The sequence below is a fragment of the Ptychodera flava genome, chromosome 12 (genome assembly GCF_041260155.1).
Source record: "Ptychodera flava strain L36383 chromosome 12, AS_Pfla_20210202, whole genome shotgun sequence".
Lineage (NCBI taxonomy): Eukaryota > Metazoa > Hemichordata > Enteropneusta > Ptychoderidae > Ptychodera > Ptychodera flava.
In genome coordinates, this window is record NC_091939.1 from 24,545,283 (window position 1) to 24,566,556 (window position 21,274).

General features: G+C 36.9%; 1 protein-coding gene across 1 annotated transcript; it reads left to right on the top strand.

Moving 5' to 3' along the window:
• Window positions 1-1,906: 1,906 nt before the first annotated feature.
• Window positions 1,907-15,714, top strand: LOC139145473 (alpha-1A adrenergic receptor-like). The gene is made up of 3 exons (XM_070716672.1): window positions 1,907-2,262; window positions 4,604-4,815; window positions 14,238-15,714. The coding sequence occupies exons 1-3, from the start codon at window positions 1,940-1,942 to the stop codon at window positions 14,810-14,812; spliced, it is 1,110 nt and encodes a 369-aa protein (XP_070572773.1). The 5' UTR covers window positions 1,907-1,939; the 3' UTR covers window positions 14,813-15,714.
• Window positions 15,715-21,274: the final 5,560 nt, after the last annotated feature.

Below are 21,274 nucleotides of genomic sequence, written 5' to 3' on the forward strand. Positions count from 1 at the left end.
TACTATTGAGACGTAAGAGAGTCATGCAATTTTAATTATTTTGTGATTTTTCTATACATGACAACCGTTAATGATTGTTAGTCATCTAATAATAATCTCTATCTCTCTCTCTGAATATAACATTAGATTCATCTGTGTACGGCATTATTTGTGATTTTTATAGATGTTTTATAGTCTACAGTGTCAAAACATGTAATCTTTAATGGTTACTGTTTTTAAAAAGTCGTGTGCAAAATCCTTAGTTTTTAATTTAGACTGGGCCCCCTTCTTATGGACGAGTGCATCTTTGTACATCCCCTGCAGTAGGCAAGAATTCATCACATATAACAGCAAAATTACAATAAAAATAAACACAACAAAGATAATAAAAATGCAGAAACAAATAATAGTGTGATCAAAAAAAACAAATGACACAATACAGACAAATTAAAACTTAGCGCTGTTGCCAAACAATGTCAGACTCTTAAAAAACTTGATCAGCACACGAACTCACAGAAACTGAAAATTGCATGCTTAGTAAAGGCTTAAAATTAATTCAAACAGCTCATCAGCCCAACAGAATCCAACTTTTACACGATACAAACATAAACATCTGGAAAAATGACACTTGGAAAAACGACTCCTGGTGTACTTGTTTGTATTGTGTAATAGTTGGATTCTGTGTTTGGATTAATTATAAGCCTTTGCTAAAGCATGCAGTATTCAGTTTTTGTGAGTTTGCGTGTCCTTAAAGTTTTTATGAATTTGACATTGTTTGCAATAGTGCTAAGTTTTAATTTGTGCGTATTATGGCATTTTTTTCATGGTCATATAATTTTTCTGTTTTTTTAGCTTTGTTGTGTTTATTGTATTTTTGCTGTTAAATGTAATGACTTCTTGCCTATCATCAAGGGGGTCTTATAAAGATGCGCCAATCCATAAGAAAGGGGTTCAATCTAAATTAAAAACTTAAGATGTTGAACACGTCTTTTTTAACAGTAAACATTACAGATTACATTTTTGACACTGTACAGTGATAAATACCCATACAATTACAAAATGTCGTACACAGATGAACCCAATGTTATATTCAGGAAGAGAATATATTATTTGGAAGACTAACAATCATTAACAGTCATCTTATATAGAAAAATCAAAATTTTAAAATTAAATGTCCAAGGACTTAACAGTTTCTTCTTGATAGATTCCTAGAGCTAAAACCTATATCAAACCCTTATTTATATTAGAAGCTATCAATAAATGGGCATTAATATGGCAGCCATATTTAATTTATGCAAATTATCAAAGGGCCTTTGTGAAAATTGAACCACTGAAAGTGTTTCTTCATGTACAAGAAAATTATTAAAACTTCAAAATCACTGAAATAGCTTGTTTAAAGCGTGGTATATGACCGACAATGTCCTTTGTAGGAATGTTGGCCACCATATTGGATTTATGCAAATTAACAAAGTGCCAATGCAAATCATTGCATCTCAAAAATCGTTTGTTCATGCCATAGAAATATACTTTTAACTTTGGAATCACTGAAATTGCTTGTTTAATACATGGTATATGACCAAAATGTATTTTGTAGGAATGTTGGCCGCAATATTGGAATTATGCAAATTAGTGAAGTGCCTATATGAAACATTATACCTCCAAAATGACTCCCTGAGCCACATTACTAGTGTCAGACGTTGAAATCACTGAAATAGCTTGTTTAACATGTAATATATGGCCAATTATGTTATTTTGTCCGATGGTTGGCCGCCATATTTGATTTATGCAAATTAGGCATATTTCCCCAAGGTTGATTCGAGTAAACTTTAATATGTTGTTCTGGGTACCTCTCTAAAATGCATTCTGAAGAAAAAATTCTGTTGCAATTTGTGGTGGGTCTAACCCTATTTTGACTGGACTAAAAAGCACCCAGCGACAATCGTCGTCATGCACTGATACGATGGCTGTCAACTGGATAAGCCTCGTGGGTCTGGTGATCTCCGCCCCGTGCATCGTACTGAATATAATCGTGATGACAGCTCTATACCGCGACCGACATCTTCACACAATCACGCACATATTCATTTTTTCCCTGGCGATCGCTGACCTACTCGTCGGAGCGGTGAATGTGCCCGTATACGTCGTCGAGCAGAATAACGGCAATGGGACTTTCCTAGATTGCGTTGTCAGTCGTTCCTTCACGATGTTCTTCATTCTAGCATCGGTCGCCCATCTCCTGCTAATCGCCATCGACCGCTACATAGCAATAACTTTTCCCTTGAGGTGAGTAATGTCTCGGTGTTGGGTCGACGAAAAAGTTTTGAGCAGCTTTATTTTTTATGAAAGGTGTGTTTTTCCTCAAGCTTTACGTTAGCTATGTCTCTATACGTTTCTCTCTCATCCCACTCCTACAAAAATGTACGGCGTCATGACTTTATATCATATTTTCGACAATTAACGTCAAACAATCGACATGAAAACGACGCATAACAGAAATGTTTACATGCTTCCGGCCATTCTAACATGCAGCAAGTTTCACAGACGATAACTTCACATTTGAGAACTTCGCAGCTCATATCATTCGATCGACATTACGTGTAATGACAGAAACCAATGCCCTCCCACGCAGCATTTCGAGGAATACCGGTTATTTTACTTGAACTAGTGCATGCGGCATATCCTGCAGCAGTACTATTCACGAGCGTAGCACATGGTTATATGTATGTTTACTTTTTATCAAGCGATCATAGAGTCGAGGCAAGTCCGAGTCGGACCCCGATGAGAAATCGAAAGAAACGCTTTTCTCTTTTTAGCCAATCATTGAAATTTATAAATGAGGAAGTTACTCACGAATTTTGCTCTGATTACGGTGCGGACGATAAAGGGGCAAAGTCAACGTCTTCAATTTTTTTCTTTTCAAATAGTCGTTTCTGAAATCAGGTAATATCAATCGCATCTTAACACATGCTGTAAGAACTGTCGACATGCAAAGATATCTTCAACCCCGCCAACGGAGCGTGAAGAACAACAACAACTTTGGACATTAAACACACGACGCATGAAGTATGTGTTAAATAATGATATACACAAAAATCACGGCTTGTTGAACTCTGAAGCTCATATGCTGTAACTTTTGATGTATTTTCCACTAAACGGACCTATCTGTTGAGTAAGAACCAATGATGGAGCAGCTATGAGTATGACATTTATTTGGTTTTGTTCACAAAACACTTGATGATATTCTAAAGTCCAAAATCATATTGAAACAGCTGGTGTTCGCTTGTCATAACAGCCTGAATGTGGACTATGTCCTATATGTTATTGTTGAAAAAGAAAATCAGTTCGCAACCAGCATTCACAGTGTCAACAAAAACATGATTGCATAAGTACTCGTGTATGACATATGTATCAGCTTGGAGGGCTTAACCAGGTATGCCAACATATTTCAGGAATAAGAGCAAGGGAAAAGTTCCATATAACAAAGACAGTGAAAGTATCGAAAATGTTACTGCTGTTGTCACTTAACGTGTAATACACTAGTTCTCTTGGACGACTGTAAATCGGTTGTAAATCCTTCATGGCTTAGGCCAAAGTAATTAAACTCTTTGTTTTGCGTCCACTCTAAATGGGAAAAGGTACGCGTCTGAGCGGCTGAAAAACACACACGAGAAAATTAACACAATGTAATTTGATTGCAGCTAATAAAAAGTTGTAACAAAATTTTAGTTCAGAAAAGCTAAGCGGTCATGTCCTAAAATTTCCTATTCTAATACACTGTGTGTGTTTTTCATGAAAACCTTAAAAACCTAAGCGGGTGGGGACGCAAAACAAAGAATTTAATTACTTTGGCCTTATTTATTTTTACAAGCAAAATTCGGCCCGCGAGGTCGAACCTTCAGTAAATTGCGGCGCTGCAATTACTGTCATCGTGTTTGGACAACCTATAGTGATACACAGGTGCAAAAACACTGGCTATGTCAGTATTTCATCTTTCTATACTTGTTCAAAAAAAAAACAAAACATTTCGGCTGAATTTGATGTGTTCGTGGTGCTTCATTCAATAAACGTCGCTCGCTGCAACAGAAGCGGAATTAGCGAATGCAAAATTGCGTTGCCGGGAACCTTAAAGGGACGACTCAATAAAAGTACCACTTCCCTATTTTTTACAAAGTCGTTCAAATGAAATATAGAAGATCTTCAAGATTTGCCTTATAACCTAAATACTCTCCTTGAGAGAAACGTTTTATACCGCGTTTATAGGATCGGTTAACAGAGCGTTGATTTTGGAACGGATCATAGATTCTTTGGAGGGGATTGCCAAAATGGTCAAATCTACAGTAGGCGCGAGAAAAGTCGACAAGTTCTGCCTTGTTGCTGTAGCAAAAGAAGCAAATGACCTATAACGCTTAAAAGAAACTGGAAATCCACACAAAAGTATGCGTGCTCTCCCTCACATCTTGAAACATGAATACAAAGTTGGATAACTAATTCTGACCTCACCCCAAAGTCTTATGGTCTCGCCCTTAGTGAGAAACAGCCAACTTCATAACTTTAAAAAAGCAATCCAGTGTGTCGGTCAATTAACATTGAGCAACGTGTCTTTCTCGTTGATATTTCCCGACAGGTACCCAGCACTGGTGACAAAGCAGAGAGCTGTTTGGTGTTTACTAGCGTTCTGGTTACTCTCAATTGTGGCCGGCTTCGCTCCCTTATTCGGATGGCGGAAGTCTGAGACAAGAGATATGGGACTCTCGTTGGAGAGGGCGTGTGGCTACCATATCTATATGGCCTTTTCTTACATCATGTTCATGGGTATATTATGGTACGCTATTCCGGGTGAGTATAAACATTATAACGTCTCCATAGCAGTCAACCATAATATGGCCTACACATCCATCAATCCTTCGCCAACATTTTACACAAACGTGCAAGTCTGGCGACACTCAATATTAAAGCATTCGATATCATAGTTATGATCCCATTAAACGCAAATGTTTCCAAGAAACGTTAACAAAAAGCGTGACCATTGGACTGATAAAAATTCAATAATACTAATAATGAGAGCTAAGAGACTATTATAGTCTTCCGACAATGCTCTTCAGTTTGCTTCAGATGTATAGGGAAATATGTAATACACAATAATTCTTAAGAAATGTTATATATATATATATATATATATATATATATATATATATATATATATATATATATATATAGTCTTTAGAAAGGATATACATACATACATATACATAGTATATATAGTATAGTAAGTATATTTTACAGAGAGAGAGAGAGAGAAGAGAGAGAGAGAGAGAGAGAGAGAGAGAGAATCGCACAACTCGAAAATTGATCAAGCTTGACATCCTTTCATAACTGACTATTAACTTTTCCAATTTGCATATGTATTTGAAATTTTCACATTACACATTAAGTAAACATATAGGTAGAAGTGCGCTATCAAATATTGATGAGAAATATTTTGTGCTTTTTGTTTTTGCATCATTTTGAATTTCTGCCAGTTATATGCGTTAAAACCTGAGTTTCACTCCCGGACAAATGACATCACAATATAATATGAATAATGATGACGACGATTAATAATGAGACAGCTGACAGTAATCTATGTGGCATGGATTTTGGCTTATATATACTGTAAATTCTCTCTGTAAATATACCTTTCCAGAAATATGTTGTTTTGTTGTCAAAGAAGTCTTTGTGTAAGCCCCAAGTTTGTCTCTGTTTATTTTTCCTGTATTGTAAAAAGGCCGGTGGCCTATATTACCGAATAAACTAATATTATATATGGCTTATTCAAATATATTGGGACTGGAAAAGATATGAGAATTTACAAAATTGTACGACACCTCGGACGCTTCCAGTTTTTACATCGCACTTCATCCCGCTGACCCTCGATTTCTTTTCTTCCACCTTGGATTTGGGAGAGGATCTGCAAAATAAAAGCTGGATTCAAATAATATTTTGCCATTCTGGTCTTTGTTAAACACAATATTCACAACTGCATAAATATGTATGTCACTCGGAAAAAATAGAATGTAAGCTTTGCAAAGTCCTAAAAACAGAAATTGTCAGTTTTTAGAAGGCAGAAGTAAGACTTGCGTGTCGGCATCCTCAGGTGCCGCAAACTGGTAGATTTCATCAACTTCGCAAAATCATCACAAAACATAATTTAAAGGCTGATATACCGATTTTACTTATTTTAGACCTTGACCGAAAATTGGGAGGGGACTTTTTAGTCGAGCTGTTCGTAACTGCCCTCCCACTGGCATACACGGAAAATATGCCCTCCCACTGAATGTTGATGTGCACTGCCCTCCAGCATCCATAGTCTGCCCGCTCCCCATTCCCCACAACAATCCAAGTTCCCCTCTCCCCACTACTGGAATTCCCCATGGCCCACTAGATGCCCATTAGGCAACCCAGAGCAACGCAAAACCGTGCGAGCAGCTAGCAGTATACCTTGGTCTCCCCTCAAGTTCTATCAACCACGGCATTCCTCTCCCTCTACATATTTTCCAGTATTCACTCACAGGAGTTTTTTCCCCGCCCACTGAAAATAATGAAACTTCTTCCCCGCCCACAGTAAGCTGAAATATCGATTTTTTTTCTCCCTGTCCGCGGATTAGTTTTGAAATTTGCCCGCCCACTGAAAAATCCGCACGAACACAATTTTGCACAAACAGCTCAATTGGCGGCACCTGCATCCTTGCTTTCAATAATTTAAAATTTATGCAGGAACGACATCAGATGGTCAATATATGATGAAAAGATTTGCAGTTTTAATCGGGGTGATGGTCTGATCATCAAACAAAAATTAATAACAGGAAGAATTAACATTCGAAAATAGAGGTCGGAGTAGAAATGAGGATTACATGAAAATCATGGACGCATTGAAACGGGAACAGTATAGCATTTAAGAAACTTATTGTCAGTTTAGGACTGGTCAGAATGAAGGGCGGACTTGAAAAGGAGAAGAGTTTCCAATTTAACGAGTTCTGGGAAAAAACATGGGAAAGTAACAGGAAAGGGCGGTTCAGATTGTTGGAGAATGAAATGGGACAGGATAAAGCATTATACAGCGGACACGTTCAACTTGCAATCTCCTCCATGCGTAAAACATTAGCGACATAGACATAGATAAGTAACTTGGCAGACCCTCGGTGAAATATGACGGAATTTGATTCAGTTTCTAAAAATGTACCACTATATCGCACCTTTATCTAAATCACCTTCTAAAATTAGGTGTTCATGTTCCGTGAAGGCCCAATTTAACGCTGGTGATATAGTCTAGTCGGAAGGTAGGGTTCCCATGCACCCCATGGATGTATTTTTTTAACCTACATTTTTGTAATCCTTAGGGTCTATATTTAATGAATTTTGATGTTCCCAAAATCAAATAGTGTCCCATGGGGTTCATTTGGCGCCATCTTTGGCGCCATCTTGGCCGCCATCTTGGATTTCAACAATGGGGTAGGGTTCACGTATTTACCGCTCGACGGAAAGAGAAACAATAAATACTATAACGTTACATTTTTAGAAAGCCAAGATCATGGTCTTTTCATTGATATATAACTTATTAGGGATTAATTAATATTCGAACGTCGATTAGACTTTATATCGGCCATTGACCGTAAATCGTAAAATTTGCTAAATTTCACACCCAATAATTAAGTTCCCGTTCCTCCAAACAATTTTTCATAAGGTATTTTTATATTTTTTGGAAGAACTCAGTGCAATAAACAAGAAAAACAACATTAAAAGTATGTGTCTTGAGATTTAGTGGGTGCATGAGCTTGTTTTCTTATTACGTGGTATGCCATATATCCGTGTGTAACATAAGGGTAGGGGTAATGTTTCCCTTTCTGTTTCGAATCATGAATGATGAAACCATATAAATGTTACATTTTTTAAAAGTGCTGCATCAGACCTTTCTAAAAATATATAGATTTATGGGGAAAAGTTGCATATTTAAAAGTTACAAAGCTTAAACCTTTCGGTTTGTGTCGATTTTAAGTGATTTTTTAAGAACGAAATTATAAGAGACGAGATTGATCTAACTTTCGAGCTAGATCAGCCACCAGCAGCTGAGAAAAAAAAGTCAACATAATCATCAGAGTCCAGCGAGCTAGACAACGGCTTCACACATTATAGTCCACAGAGAGGACATTCTTACACAATTCACAAAAGCGTTCAAAAGCTTCGTTAAAGGCATTGTTCGCTATCCCAGGGACAGGCATAGCTGGTTGCGTGGCAAATGCAAAATATTAGTCATGCTGAATCAAGGTGTAATCAAGTAATAGCTTATTTATAGATTGGGAAAATCCTTATCCTGATAGTAATGATGGAATATAAACTTTGTGAAAAGTTGAGAAAATTTGCCACGTCTTTGATTTGTATGTTTTACATTCCACAGTACTGCCTGTACTATACATGAACAGTCAATACATCCGGCAAGTATTCTATGCTGTTATTTTATAGTTTCGGCTACTGACCGCCATGTACATACGGAATATTAGCGCCGTCTAAAGTCGAATAATTATCAAAAAAGTAAAAAGCTTATATCTGGCCTTTCTAAGAATGTATTGTTTATGGTACTTTTTAGCTCCCATAGCCATATGTATATATGGCAATGGAAGCTATTCTTATAGGCTAGGGAAATGTCTGTATGTATGTATGTCTGTATGTCTGTATGTCTGTGTGTCTGTATGTTGTCTGTATGTCTGTATGTCTGTCCGTCAACATCAAAAACTCCAAAACCGCTGCACATTTCATCTTGATATTTGGTGTGTACATGGATGATGGGCTGTAGATGAGATTTTGTTCAAATGAAGTTGTCATTGCCAAAAATATGCAAATTAGTGCCAAAAAAGGCGTTTTGGTAAAAAATCTTCAACTTCATAACCGCTGGTCAGACAGCTTTGATATTTGGTATACAGGTCCCTAGGGATAACCCAACTTGGATTTGCTCAAATTGTGATGAAATATGCAAATCTGTATTTTTAAGGAATTTTTTGTCATTTTTGGTCAAAAATTTATTTCATCAAAACCGCTCGTCTGACAGCTTTGATATTTGGTATACAGGTTCCTACAGATAAACTTAATATGATATATAGAATATATGATGAAATCTGCAATTTTGTATTTTTGGTGCAATTTTTGCCGTTTTGGTCAAAAAATGTGTTTCTCAAAAACTACTTGTCTGATGCCTTTGATATTTGGTATACAGGTTCCTAGGGGTTCTCTTAGTGTGATATAGTGAAATTTGATGAAATCTTCAATTTTTGTATTTTTGAGTCAATTTTTGCCGTTTTTGGTCAAAATATTTGTTTCTCAAAAGTTTAGTCATGTTATAGCTTTGATATTTGGTATACATTTTTATACATAATTATGATGAAATCATCAATTTTGTATTTTTGCAGCTAATTTTGCCATTTTAGGTCAGGCCATCCTGCAATGAGCTATCAAAGATCTCAACCTTCTTCGTCAATACATGTCACGAAAAGTTGCTCTCTACATAACACAGCAGAGCTCTGTCGATTATTGGGTCCTTGTTTTTTTCAAAACTGCTGGTCAGACAGCTTTAATATTTGGCTAACAGGTCCCTAGGATGACCTTAGTGAGATGATTTCATACAGTCAGGAAATACTTAATTTTGTATCCATGTCTATAGTAGCTTCAGGACATTGGCCCTATGTTCAAGATAATGCGGTGATTCAGTAAGCATTTGAAATGGTAAACTGTATTTGGTGTTGAAATGCGGTAAAAATAATGAGAAAACATACTGTAGCTGAGGTGATTTCAGCAGGTTTGGTTTCCAACAATATATTCAAAGTTTTTTTCAATGTTAAAGAGTGATGGGGGGGGGGGGTCCTGGCAGATTTTGAAAAAAATCCAAACAAATGTCAATAAAAAAATCAGCCACAGAAGGTTTGTCAAAAAGAAAAGGTGGGATAGTGGGAAAAAAGAATGTACAATGTATCGGATAAAAAGATAATGTTCCTCATCAATCTTCCAGACAACCCCCTTTTATCAAATGGTACACCCCTGATGTATTTTTGTGTGCAATTAACCATGCAGTGTATTTTAGTTTAAGATGTCAATCAAGTTAGGTAAGGATTTGAAAGGAATAGTTAAGTTCACCACAGTTAAATTTCTTAACTTTATCTCTTGTGTCATCATCCTTGTGTAATTGGTTAAGTTTGTATGTTGCTCCAGATGTGGATGCACCAGCTGTTCTGGAAGAAAACAATGTTTACTTTCCCTGTAGGGTTTCTGAGTTGATGATTATATGTTGAAATCTCTCCATGTATCTGGTGCATGGGCAAAATGTAAATACTGGTTGCATGTTATGTATTTCAGTCTATGTCAAATATTGTAAATGAAAAATCATGAACAGTTTGCTGTGTGCTTGTAAAAGATAACATGTTTGTCAATACATATTAAAACTGCCTTGCAGTTTGATTGTCTTAAAAATTATCACAGAAGTAGAAAACGAAAAGAAACTAATCAAATTGCTGTAACATATTCACCCTCAGTGTCTGTAGGCCTATACTTAACTATTTTATCATTACATTCAGCTTTTTTTTATATCTTTATCACTCTTCATGGGCCAAGGCACACTTGGGGTCAATGTCATCACTCTGTGCCAGTCTGTGAATGTCAGTCTGTCTGTATGTGTATGTCCATGTTTCATACAATTGTTGGTTTGTTTTGATAACTGTATGGGAGCGAACAGTGATTATTGTCACTATTTTTGTTTTTGTTTCCGACTAGTGGTAAATATGTTACCCATTCCTATTTTACTACTGAGGGCGTGACAGCCCTTCACAAACAATCGTTACACTCCCACACACCATCAGTTAAATGGAAAATAAGCAGATTATGACAGCTGAGAATACTAGCTAACAGAAAATCATAGTGGGTAAAATGCCTTAGAGGGGACGATTTCGATACCTGGCCAACGGACTAACTGTGTTGTGCATATTGTTCAAAAAATCACTTAAAATTGACACAAACTGAAAGGCTTAAGCTTTGTAACTTCCAAATATGCATCTTTTCCCAATAAAAATATACATGATTGGAAAGGCCTATTTCAGAGCTTTCAAACAGTATAACATTAATATGGTTTCATAATTCATGGTTCAAGGCAGAACGGGAAACATTACCCCTACCCCTTATATTGTAATTTTGTTTAAAAATCACTTAAAATTGACACAAACTGAAAGGCTTAAGCTTTGTAACTTCCAATATGCATCTTTATCCAATAAAACTATAAATGATTAGAAAGGCCTATTTCAGAGGTTTCAAACAGTATAACATTTATATGGTTTCATAATTCATGGTTCAAGGCAGAACGGGAAACATTACCCCTACCCCTTATATTATAATTTTAAAAAAATCACTTAAAATTGAAACAAACTGAAAGGCATAAGCTTTGTACTGTAAAATAGGGACTTTATCCAATAAAACTATACATGATTGGAAAGGCCTATTTCAGAGCTTTCAAACAGTATAACATTAATATGGTTTCATAATTCATGGTTCAAGGCAGAACGGGAAACATTACCCCTACCCCTTATATTGTAATTTTGTTTAAAAATCACTTAAAATTGACACAAACTGAAAGGCTTAAGCTTTGTAACTTCCAAATATGCATCTTTATCCAATAAAACTATAATGATTAGAAAGGCCTATTTCAGAGGTTTCAAACAGTATAACATTTATATGGTTTCATAATTCATGGTTCAAGGCAGAACGGGAAACATTACCCCTACCCCTTATATTATAATTTTAAAAAAATCACTTAAAATTGAAACAAACTGAAAGGCATAAGCTTTGTACTGTAAAATAGGGACTTTATCCAATAAAAACTATACATGATTGGAAAGGCCAATTTCAGAGCTTTCAAAAAGTATAACATTTATATGGTTTCATAATTCATGGCTCGAGGAAGAAAGGGAAACATTACCCCTACCCCTTATGTTACACACGGATATAAGGCATACCACGTAATAAGAAAACAAGCTCATGCACCCACTAAATCTCAAGACACATACTTTTAATGTTGTTTTTCTTGTTTATTGCACTGAGTTCTTCCAAAAATATAAAATACCTTATGAAAAATTGTTTGGAGGAACGGGAACTTAATTATTGAGTGTGAAATTTAGCAAATTTTACGATTTACGGTCAATGGCCAATATAAAGTCTAATCGACGTTCGAATATTAATTAATCCCCATTAAGTTATATATCAATGAAAAGGCCATGATCTTGGCTTTCTAAAAATGTAACGTTTATAGTATTTTATTGTTTCTCTTTCCGTCGAGCGGTAAATACGTGATCCCTACCCCATTGTTGAAATCCAAGATGGCGGCCAAGATGGCGCCAAAGATGGCGCCAAATGAACCCCATGGGACACTATTTGATTTTGGGAACATCAAAATTCATTAAATATAGACCCTAAGGATTACAAAAATGTAGGTTAAAAAAATACATCCATGGGGTGCATGGGAACCCTACCTTCCGACCCGACTAATAGCTTTAGAACGGTTTTAAGCATTTCAAAGTGATTTCCTCTGCAATTGACGCAGAAACTTTTAGAACGCTCATTGTGTGTATGTATTCGAGCACGATTGTTTTGGATTAATTGCATGGAATGAAAATGAAAAATAACGTATACCTTTTTAATTTTGTCGTTGTTTTTTTTCATTTTCAATCGTTTATATTTGCACCAAAATGACCATTAAATGACCAATGAAACCCTTTTAATGTCACAAGTTATCTGAATGAATTAAAGTACCACTTTTCAACTTACCCAACTCCTCCAAAAGGTCCCAATTGCAAAAGAAAGATTTGTTATTTATAAACCATGGGGAAGCTAATGCGTTTCTTACACAAAATCTATTGGACCTATATTAAACCTTTGACTATTTCAACATTTGGCAATTTTGTCAAAATGCGCCCGCGGGTGGTATGAAAGTGTAGCGGCCATTTTTGAATCTCTTATCAATACACTTTAGCTAATTGGCTTCTCTAGATGCCAAAATTTGCGACATCACCCCTCGTTTGTATTGTTGATTATGAATGTGGTTTAAGGTATACGCAACTCGAGGACAGACATTCGGACTATCAAACTTTTACAATTCTCTTCTGATATACCACATGGTGGGGTTCATTTTAAAGCTCTTGGTAAAAGAAAACTCACCGGCTTAGTTTTTCGAAATTCGAAATTTTTCATTTTTCTCCATAGAGTTTACACAGGGATGGCGGCCATTTTGAATTTCTAATATCGGTAAATCTTGGGTAATTTGTTTCTCTAGTACCACAATTTGCACGGTGACCCCTATTTTTATTCTTGATTTTGAAAGAGAATGTTTGAAAGGTTCCTTGAGGAAGTTAGAGCAAAAGTTTAAGTCTTTCACTTTCGAGGTGCATACTACCTTAAAGTTTCTCTTTAGATTGACCAACAGTTTTAATTTTTTCTGTTTCGAGGTGCTTGCTACCTTAAAATGGTATTTTTTTCACGTGTGAACTATATTTGTTTGTCAATCGGAGTTTACAAATTTAATTTTTGTCTAGACTTGAATTCGACGATAACCAAACAGCTCGCATACATGTTTTCATTATTGTGTTGACGGGCGTCATGTGGGTTTGATCGAACGTCACGCCACATTTTTTGCTCACGTGTTTACGGAGAAAGCCAAATTTAAAAAAAAACACCGAAACATTCGACTTTGTACAATCGAGGTGGCATGCAGTGCGTCGTACCGAAATCTCACGTATACCCGCCTGTGGCGGGGGTTATTTCATAATAGATGTTATTTTCAGACAATATATATCTTCAGAAAGGAAATGCATACAGACACAGATACTGGGGCTTTAAAAAGTGGATCGTCTATCAACCACCTTTGGAGTGACCTCAACAGAATTATAATGTCGTCGTCATCAGTACTCGGAAATGTTTCCCACTCATGATGTTTAATGCTATGTTAAAATAAAAAATAAGTATCCGTGGCAGATTCATAAAGATTCATCTTATTTTTTTCTTTTCATGTTTCTTAATTTAAACTGATCAGAAAAGTTGCTCAGTTTAGGAATATTGCATATATATATATATATATATATATATATATATATATATATATATATATATATATATACATATATGTATGCAAGCGAATGCATTATATTTTTTCAAATTATTAAATTGCTGATTTGTTTCTGTTTGTTCGTTTTATCCAGTAACCATAATGTTGGTGCTCTATGCACTGATATTTTGCACGGCCAGCGAACAAGTCAAGAAGATACGCGAGATCCACCGAAGTATAGAACACTTAAACCAAATTCCTACCGAGGTGAACAATCCCCCTGCGCCGCCGACGGTCGATCAGAGGAAAGCTGCAAGAGTGTTGTGTGCCACGATGGGATGTTTCCTGGTGTGTACGCTACCCGGACTGATAAGCATTTTCATTAGTGTTGTGACCGAGACGGGCGTGTCCTATTTCGTGTGCAACCTAACCCTCTTGATCGTTTTTCTGAACTCCGCTTTGAACCCTCTCTTGTACGGTATTGGAAACCGCCAAGTGAGGAGATCGATAAAGAAATTGCTCAGTGGCAGGGCTAAGACAGCTGTGGCGTCTGCAAATGTGAGATCGTTTGTACCGACCGTTACTGCCGCAAATCGAAATGAATCAACAGTTACTTTGAGTGCAAGCGACAGCAACTGTAACAAAACGAAACAAAACAGAATCGGTATATCCAAGTCGACCACAGACAGATTGGAAATACGTGAGAGATCAAATATTGACAGTTATTAAGTACCGTGTTCAGCTATTTTTGCCAATAACAATATTGTTTGTAAAAAACCTACAAAACGTGTGCATGCGCACCTGACCTGTGTACATGTCAACTGGAGACTTGAACAACTTACGTAGGATTCTATGTGACAATCCTAAAACCAGAAAATAAAGCAAAACAAAACAAAACAGAGTCGGACCGGGTATATCCAAGTCGACCACAGACACATTGGAAATACATGAGAGATCAAACATTGACAGAAGTACCGTGTTCAGCTATTTTAACTGATAACAATATTTTTTGTAGAAAACTTACAAAACGTGTGCATGCGCACCTGACCTGTGTACATGTCAACTGCAGACTTGAACAACCTATACGTAGGATTCTGTGCACCATAGAAATGAGCAATTTAGCTGGTTGCATAACAGGGACAATGAAAACTGAGAAAATCTGAGTTGCTGGCTCCTTAATTACAAACATATTAGCTAAATTAATGAACCACGGGCTGATTTAGGGAGAGACTGGATGTTTTGGGATGTGACAAATGAAAAATAGAATCAACAATAATTGTTATCACTTGACATGTCTCGGGGATGGCCGAAATCGCAACGTCGAGCGCGCTCGAGTCACCGGATTGGCACGCATATTTTACCTTGTCTGTGGCATATAGTACTATCGTTTCTCGTATAGACGGAGATAACACTACACTACTGTACAGGACAGGTGTGCAAAATGGATGGATGCTAAACACGTCGTTGATGACAAGTTTAGGCCACTGCCCATTCATCTTAATTGATAACATGTGTTTCCCTATACTTCTTAAAATTTCATTACAATTACACTCCTAATACGCTTGAGCGCTCAGAAGGTATTACAGCTGATAACTCTTTTAATAAACAGACTGCGGCGAGATATGCAAATTTACAAAGTGTTATTTATAACTTTGTTTCTGAGAATATTTTTACTCATTTCCTCTTCGGCGCCAATCTTGTTGTGTGTTGACATCTAAATAACAGTGCAATGTCGTGGCGTTTTCCTATACCGCGATCATCGACCGTGAACGAACTTAATTTGAAGTTTGATACGGTTTTCTGTGTATCATTTATATTCTTGGTCTGATGAAGGAAAACAACACAGACAGTATACTGCATGCATATCTGCCGCGAGTCTGGTTAATGACTATCAGTAAGAGTACTTGCCAAGTCTTTACACAGTCCAGGGCCGTAGCCTGGCCTTGCCAACACTTTACACAGTCCAGGGCCGCAGCCTGGCCTTGCCAAGTCTTTACACAGTCCAGGGCCGCAGCCTGGCCTTGCCAAGTCTTTACACAGTAAAGGGCAGTAGCCTGACCTAATTGCGAAGGGGAAGAACTTAGCTTACAGCTAGCTAGAATTTGTGTAATTTACGTAAATTTACACAATGACAGTCCCGCTGCGGCCTTGTGTGTATGTGAGTTAAAACCAAGCGTTTTTGGAATGAAATATGATATCCGTGGGGTCATCTTCAAATATTTGCCGGAAATACATCTAGAATCTGCGAGGCGATGATAACAAATGGTTTAATCCGTTACATACGACGCTCGAGAATTTCGAGAAAATAGAAACGAAACATGACACATATGATGAAAGCCCAGTATGTGTTCAACAATGGTTTTATTATTCACTGTGTTAGTGTAAGTAAGACATAATCTGTGAAAAATTTTACAATGCTACCTCCTCTCTAATTAAGCGTAATTTTCAAAATCATCTAAAACAGGAATCGATAAGAATGTATGCTTTAAAAAATGTCTTCAAATTTTTTAACAGCCACTAATGCATGAATTTATCTTCAAATCGGAGACATTGTACAACTTCCCAAGGAATGCCCAATGGTACAAATCATAACTTATGAATTATGGGATAGTACCGTGTAATAGTCCACAGGCTAGAGGGACTCACTGTGCGCCCCTTCAGCCCTTCATTGGTATACTTTTCTCATACTTATGCCTGTTCAGTTTCTGAACACAGGCAGTGGGTGCCTCTATACTCAGCTCTATAGACTCTGTGAACGTGGATTAGTTTATATCCAGTTCTGGTTTTTGTGATAAAATGTTTATTCATTTGTAGTCATATTTCATGGGTTAATCCTGCAGAAAAATTGGTTTTGAATGATTTCACTGAAACGGCTCAAACTGTAGAATCAGGCAATGTGTTCCTTGTGTCAGTGAAGCATTGAGTGGAGAAGTTACGTCTCATCTCTAGCCGGCAGTGGGTGTTTAACTATTTTGAGTGAGTGTCCTCTGCTTTGGTTACAGCAGCTTAAAGTGCAATTCCAGCTGTTACTTTGGTATCATAAAGACCAACCGTAATCTTATACATCCGCCAGGTCAGTCTGCGAAATCTGAGAGTGGGTATATATAGATGTAACTTTCACGACGTTCCTCATTGGATCATTGCGTCAATCCTGGTAACTATAATTTCGGGCTTTACGTAGGACATTTAAAATACAGTCAATGTCTTCTTTCATAATAATAATGATTGGTTTATTAACCCGATTAGGAAAGGTAGATTACATAACACATGAAATCGAGAGAAAGTAACAAAGTGGAGGGTAAACGAGGAGTCGATAAAGTTTACAGCTAGTCCAGCCCAAACCCCGTCATGATAACTTGTGAGAAACTCAAAGTTAACAAAGAGGGCTCATTTAGTAACAAATGGGTATTTTTTAAAGAAAAAGACGAAATTAATTTTTCTTGTACGGGTTCCAAACACTTCATAACTGCAATACTCCTGGATAGGACGCACCAAAGCCTTGAACAGTAAATGTCTCTGCATTCAGAAGACTGAAGGATCTTATCATACGCCCTCTCTCATCTATTTTATTTGCTATATTTTGATAGCCACATTTTTTCTATTTTTTTTTTAAATTTTCTTCTTTTTTTTGCTTTACATGTTTACTGTTATTCAGTCAGAGTTGTCTGTGGTGAAACTCGCCAAATAAAGCCTATGACGTTGAAATTCAAAATGGCCATCATCCCTAGGTTTAATCTATGGTGCAAAATAAAATTTTCGATTTTCGAAACACTGAGACATGATTTTTTTTTCTTTTTCCGACAGCTTTAAAATCAGCCCCCCCCCCCCATACCGAAGAGGTAGATCAAAATAGTACTGTAAAAATTTCAGAGTCAAACAGCATTCCCTGATTTGCATTCTACCTGTAGCAATATATCAGCAAGCACATACAGCCTGTCTTGGCAAGTTTAAAATGATATCATTATGGAAGTATAACAAGGAACTATTTACAGACAGCAAATATAGTGAAAAATAAATCACATTTACAGATAATGGTCCTCGAAAAGTTCTGTCATGTTTCTTAATGTGGGGGGAAATTATGTGTGTACTTCATAAAACAGTATCATTTCCTCGGGGTGCATCAGGCCATTGACCCTACAGGTTTTTTCTCTGGGGTCTATGATTAGACACAGAAGCATCTCAGTGGACTCAAATTGCGAATATCATTCGTTGTGCATTATCGGATATACTATATGGTAGCTCCTGTGTACTGGGCAAAAGTCAGTTTACATCTGGCAACTCTCTGTATACATACCCCCCACACACACTCAGTATGTGATGATGTGTTGAATACGCGTCGTTTCGATATGATTTTTCGGGAAAGGTAGAAGGATGATTCACAAATCTGACTGTAAAAAAAGACATCGAACATTTCAACTAAGGCCTAAAAAAAATTGTGTGTTTCCGGTAACCCGACCTACCCTAGTTCAAACCCCCCGGCCCTAAACTTTTTTTTGACCTTGAAAACAAATCCCGCGAGATTGGCTGGGAAAAGTTTTAAATCACGCGTGATTTCATGACGTCATTAAACAACAATAGCGACTGCTTGTGCAAGCGTGTTTTCCGTAACATGTGAGAAATGCGATCATGTTAAAGGAAAAAAATGTAAAAGGTGTGAGAGGCTCCCCACCTAACTATCCAAAATGTTTTTGTGTCGAGTTTGTGTTTAATTCGTTTCAAAAATGTGTTTCTATATTCTTATCCGATTTTTTGTGTTAATTAAATGTTTGTTTCACCTCGGATATTTATAGGGAAGTTTGGATTAGTGTGTACGGTAATGTTTTGTTTGTGTGGGGAAAGCTTATGGCGATTGTAAAAAGTGTGAAAGAGGCTCCCCACCTAACTATCCAAAATGTTTTTGTGTCGAGTTTGTGTTTGATTCGTTTCAAAAATGTGTTCCTACATTTTTATCCGATTTTTTGTGTTAATGAAAATGTTTGTTTCGCCTCGGATATTTGTAGGGAAGTTTGGATTAGTGTGTACGGTAATGTTTTGTTTGTGTGGGGAAAGCTTATGGCGAGACGCAGCCGGACCTATGGTGTTACAAAGTTGATGAGTGGCCCTTTGACGCTTGCGTTTCGAAACCCGAGTGTGGTTTCTCATCAGTCGCAATGTAGATTCTTTCGTTAGTTTGTGTTTGTTTTTAATGTATTTTAGTGGTCTTGCTCTTCGAATAGCGAGGCAAGAATATCAATGTTTGGGTCTCGTTGTGAGTCCGTTTGGTGGCTGGTTTGTTTGTTTTTGTTTCTTTACTTCTGTAAATTTTGTTTTGACTAGTGTGTCTTTTAGGTTTTTGTTTCTCTTGTACGCAATGATTGGTGATTCTGGGAATAGATTCCTTAGTGTTGAGTCCTTCTCCAGTTCAGCCAATGTTTCAAAAGACTTCCCTTAAGAACTTTTTTTATGTAAGGGCTGTATGTTGTACTGAAGATGAGTTTGTTTGTTGCTTCTTTACGTGTACTTGTACAGTTTGTTAGTGTATTACGAATACTGTGGTTTATTTTTTCTGTTATATTCGTGATTTCATTGTTTTTTGTATTCTCTGTCGAGTAGTTTGTTTCTAAAGAAAGCGACGTTTTTAGTAAAGTCGTCACTGTTGTTTCAAGTGCGAGCGTATCTAAGGATTTCACCTTTGATAAAGCCATTAAATGTTGCTGTCGGGTGACACTATTCTCTATGTAGAAATTGGAATGTGTCTGTTGGTTTAGTATGTGTTTTGATGTCGAGGATATTTTCTTTGTGGTATCTTGCACCTTAGAAAACTACTACATCTAGGAATGTAATTTCTTGTGTTGAGTTTTCGTATGAAAACTTAAACGTTTGGTGCATTGTGTGGATTTTTTGAATGAAGTTAGTGAGTTCGGTTTGTGTTCCAGAAAGATTGCAAAGACACCATCTCTGAATCTTTTCCAGAAGTGAATGTTGTTGTGGTTGTTTACGATTATTTTCTTTTCAAGTTCATGAAAAGCAATGTCCTCTATCTCTGGCGAGGCATTCGATCCCATGCTGCAGCCGCGGGTTTGACGGAAATATTGCTTGTTAAATTCAAAACTGTTGTGTTTTAGAATTAGTGAAAGCATTTCTATTAAGTCTTCCGTGGGTGGTTTTTTGATGCCGTAATTTGTTTGAAGCGAGGTTTGTGAGTTTAATGTTTCACTGACTAGCCGAATCGCTTCGTCGTGAATTGTGTTTGTGTCCATCGACACCACGTCGAGTGTTACAAGAATGCATGTTGGGGAAATGTTTTTTCTATTTCTTGTATGATGTTTGTTGTGTCTTTTATATTTGACGGTTGTTGCTGGACCAGTGGTTTTATGAAGTAATCCAGGAATTCTGAAATTCTGTTAGTGTGACTGGAGCAGCCACTAAATATTGGTCTCCCTGCAAACGTTGAGTTTTCAGGCGGCGGTTTGTGAATTTTAGGCAATAAGTACCAATGCGGGGTACGGATTTTTATGTTTTTTGGATCGAGATACTTATAAGTATCATGGTCGATGTGTTTTTCTCGTACATTTTGTTTAATAGTTCGTGTACTTTGTTTACTGTTTGTTCTGTGTCGTCACTGTCTAGTCGTGTATAATACTGAGTGTTGCGTAATTGTCTTTTGCATTCGTGTATGTAATCTTTTGTGATGTCAGACAATGACGATGCCTTGACCCTTGTCGAAGGGTATTAAAACTTTCACATTTTCTTTTTTGCAGAGAAAAAAAAAATTACCAAAAAAATTTTTTTTCCTACCTACCTACCCTATTTCTGAAGAGCATGTTACAGGAACACACAATTTTTTTTTTTTTGGCCTAATGGGGCCATAATATTCTTTTCTCTGATTGACTAAGTCTCCTACAAATTGTCTGACTGAAAGGCAATCAGCATTATCAACATCCACTATCTTCATTGGATAACTAGAGCACTTGCTGTACATTATATATAGTTACCCCACTCCTCGCCCGTTACCTGTTGCCCCGAACACTTCAGTTAATACTGCAAGCACTCGCAAGTCGCCTGAACCGACAAATTTGCATAAACTTGATCATTATGATTTTTTAGAAATAAGATTAGTAAAATAATCAACAGCGTCGTTATAGTAAATTATTTATAATAGCATAATCAATCAGTCTCGGTCATCTCGCTGTCCGATCATGGTACTTATAG

Bases quoted from the DNA above. Each gene is read 5' to 3' on its own strand.
- LOC139145473 (XM_070716672.1), top strand. From the start codon at position 1,940: ATGGCTGTCAACTGGATAAGCCTCGTGGGTCTGGTGATCTCCGCCCCG. The intron at 2,263-4,603 runs GTGAGTAATGTC...ATTTCCCGACAG, and splicing joins GCAATAACTTTTCCCTTGAG to GTACCCAGCACTGGTGACAA. The intron at 4,816-14,237 runs GTGAGTATAAAC...CGTTTTATCCAG, and splicing joins ATTATGGTACGCTATTCCGG to TAACCATAATGTTGGTGCTC.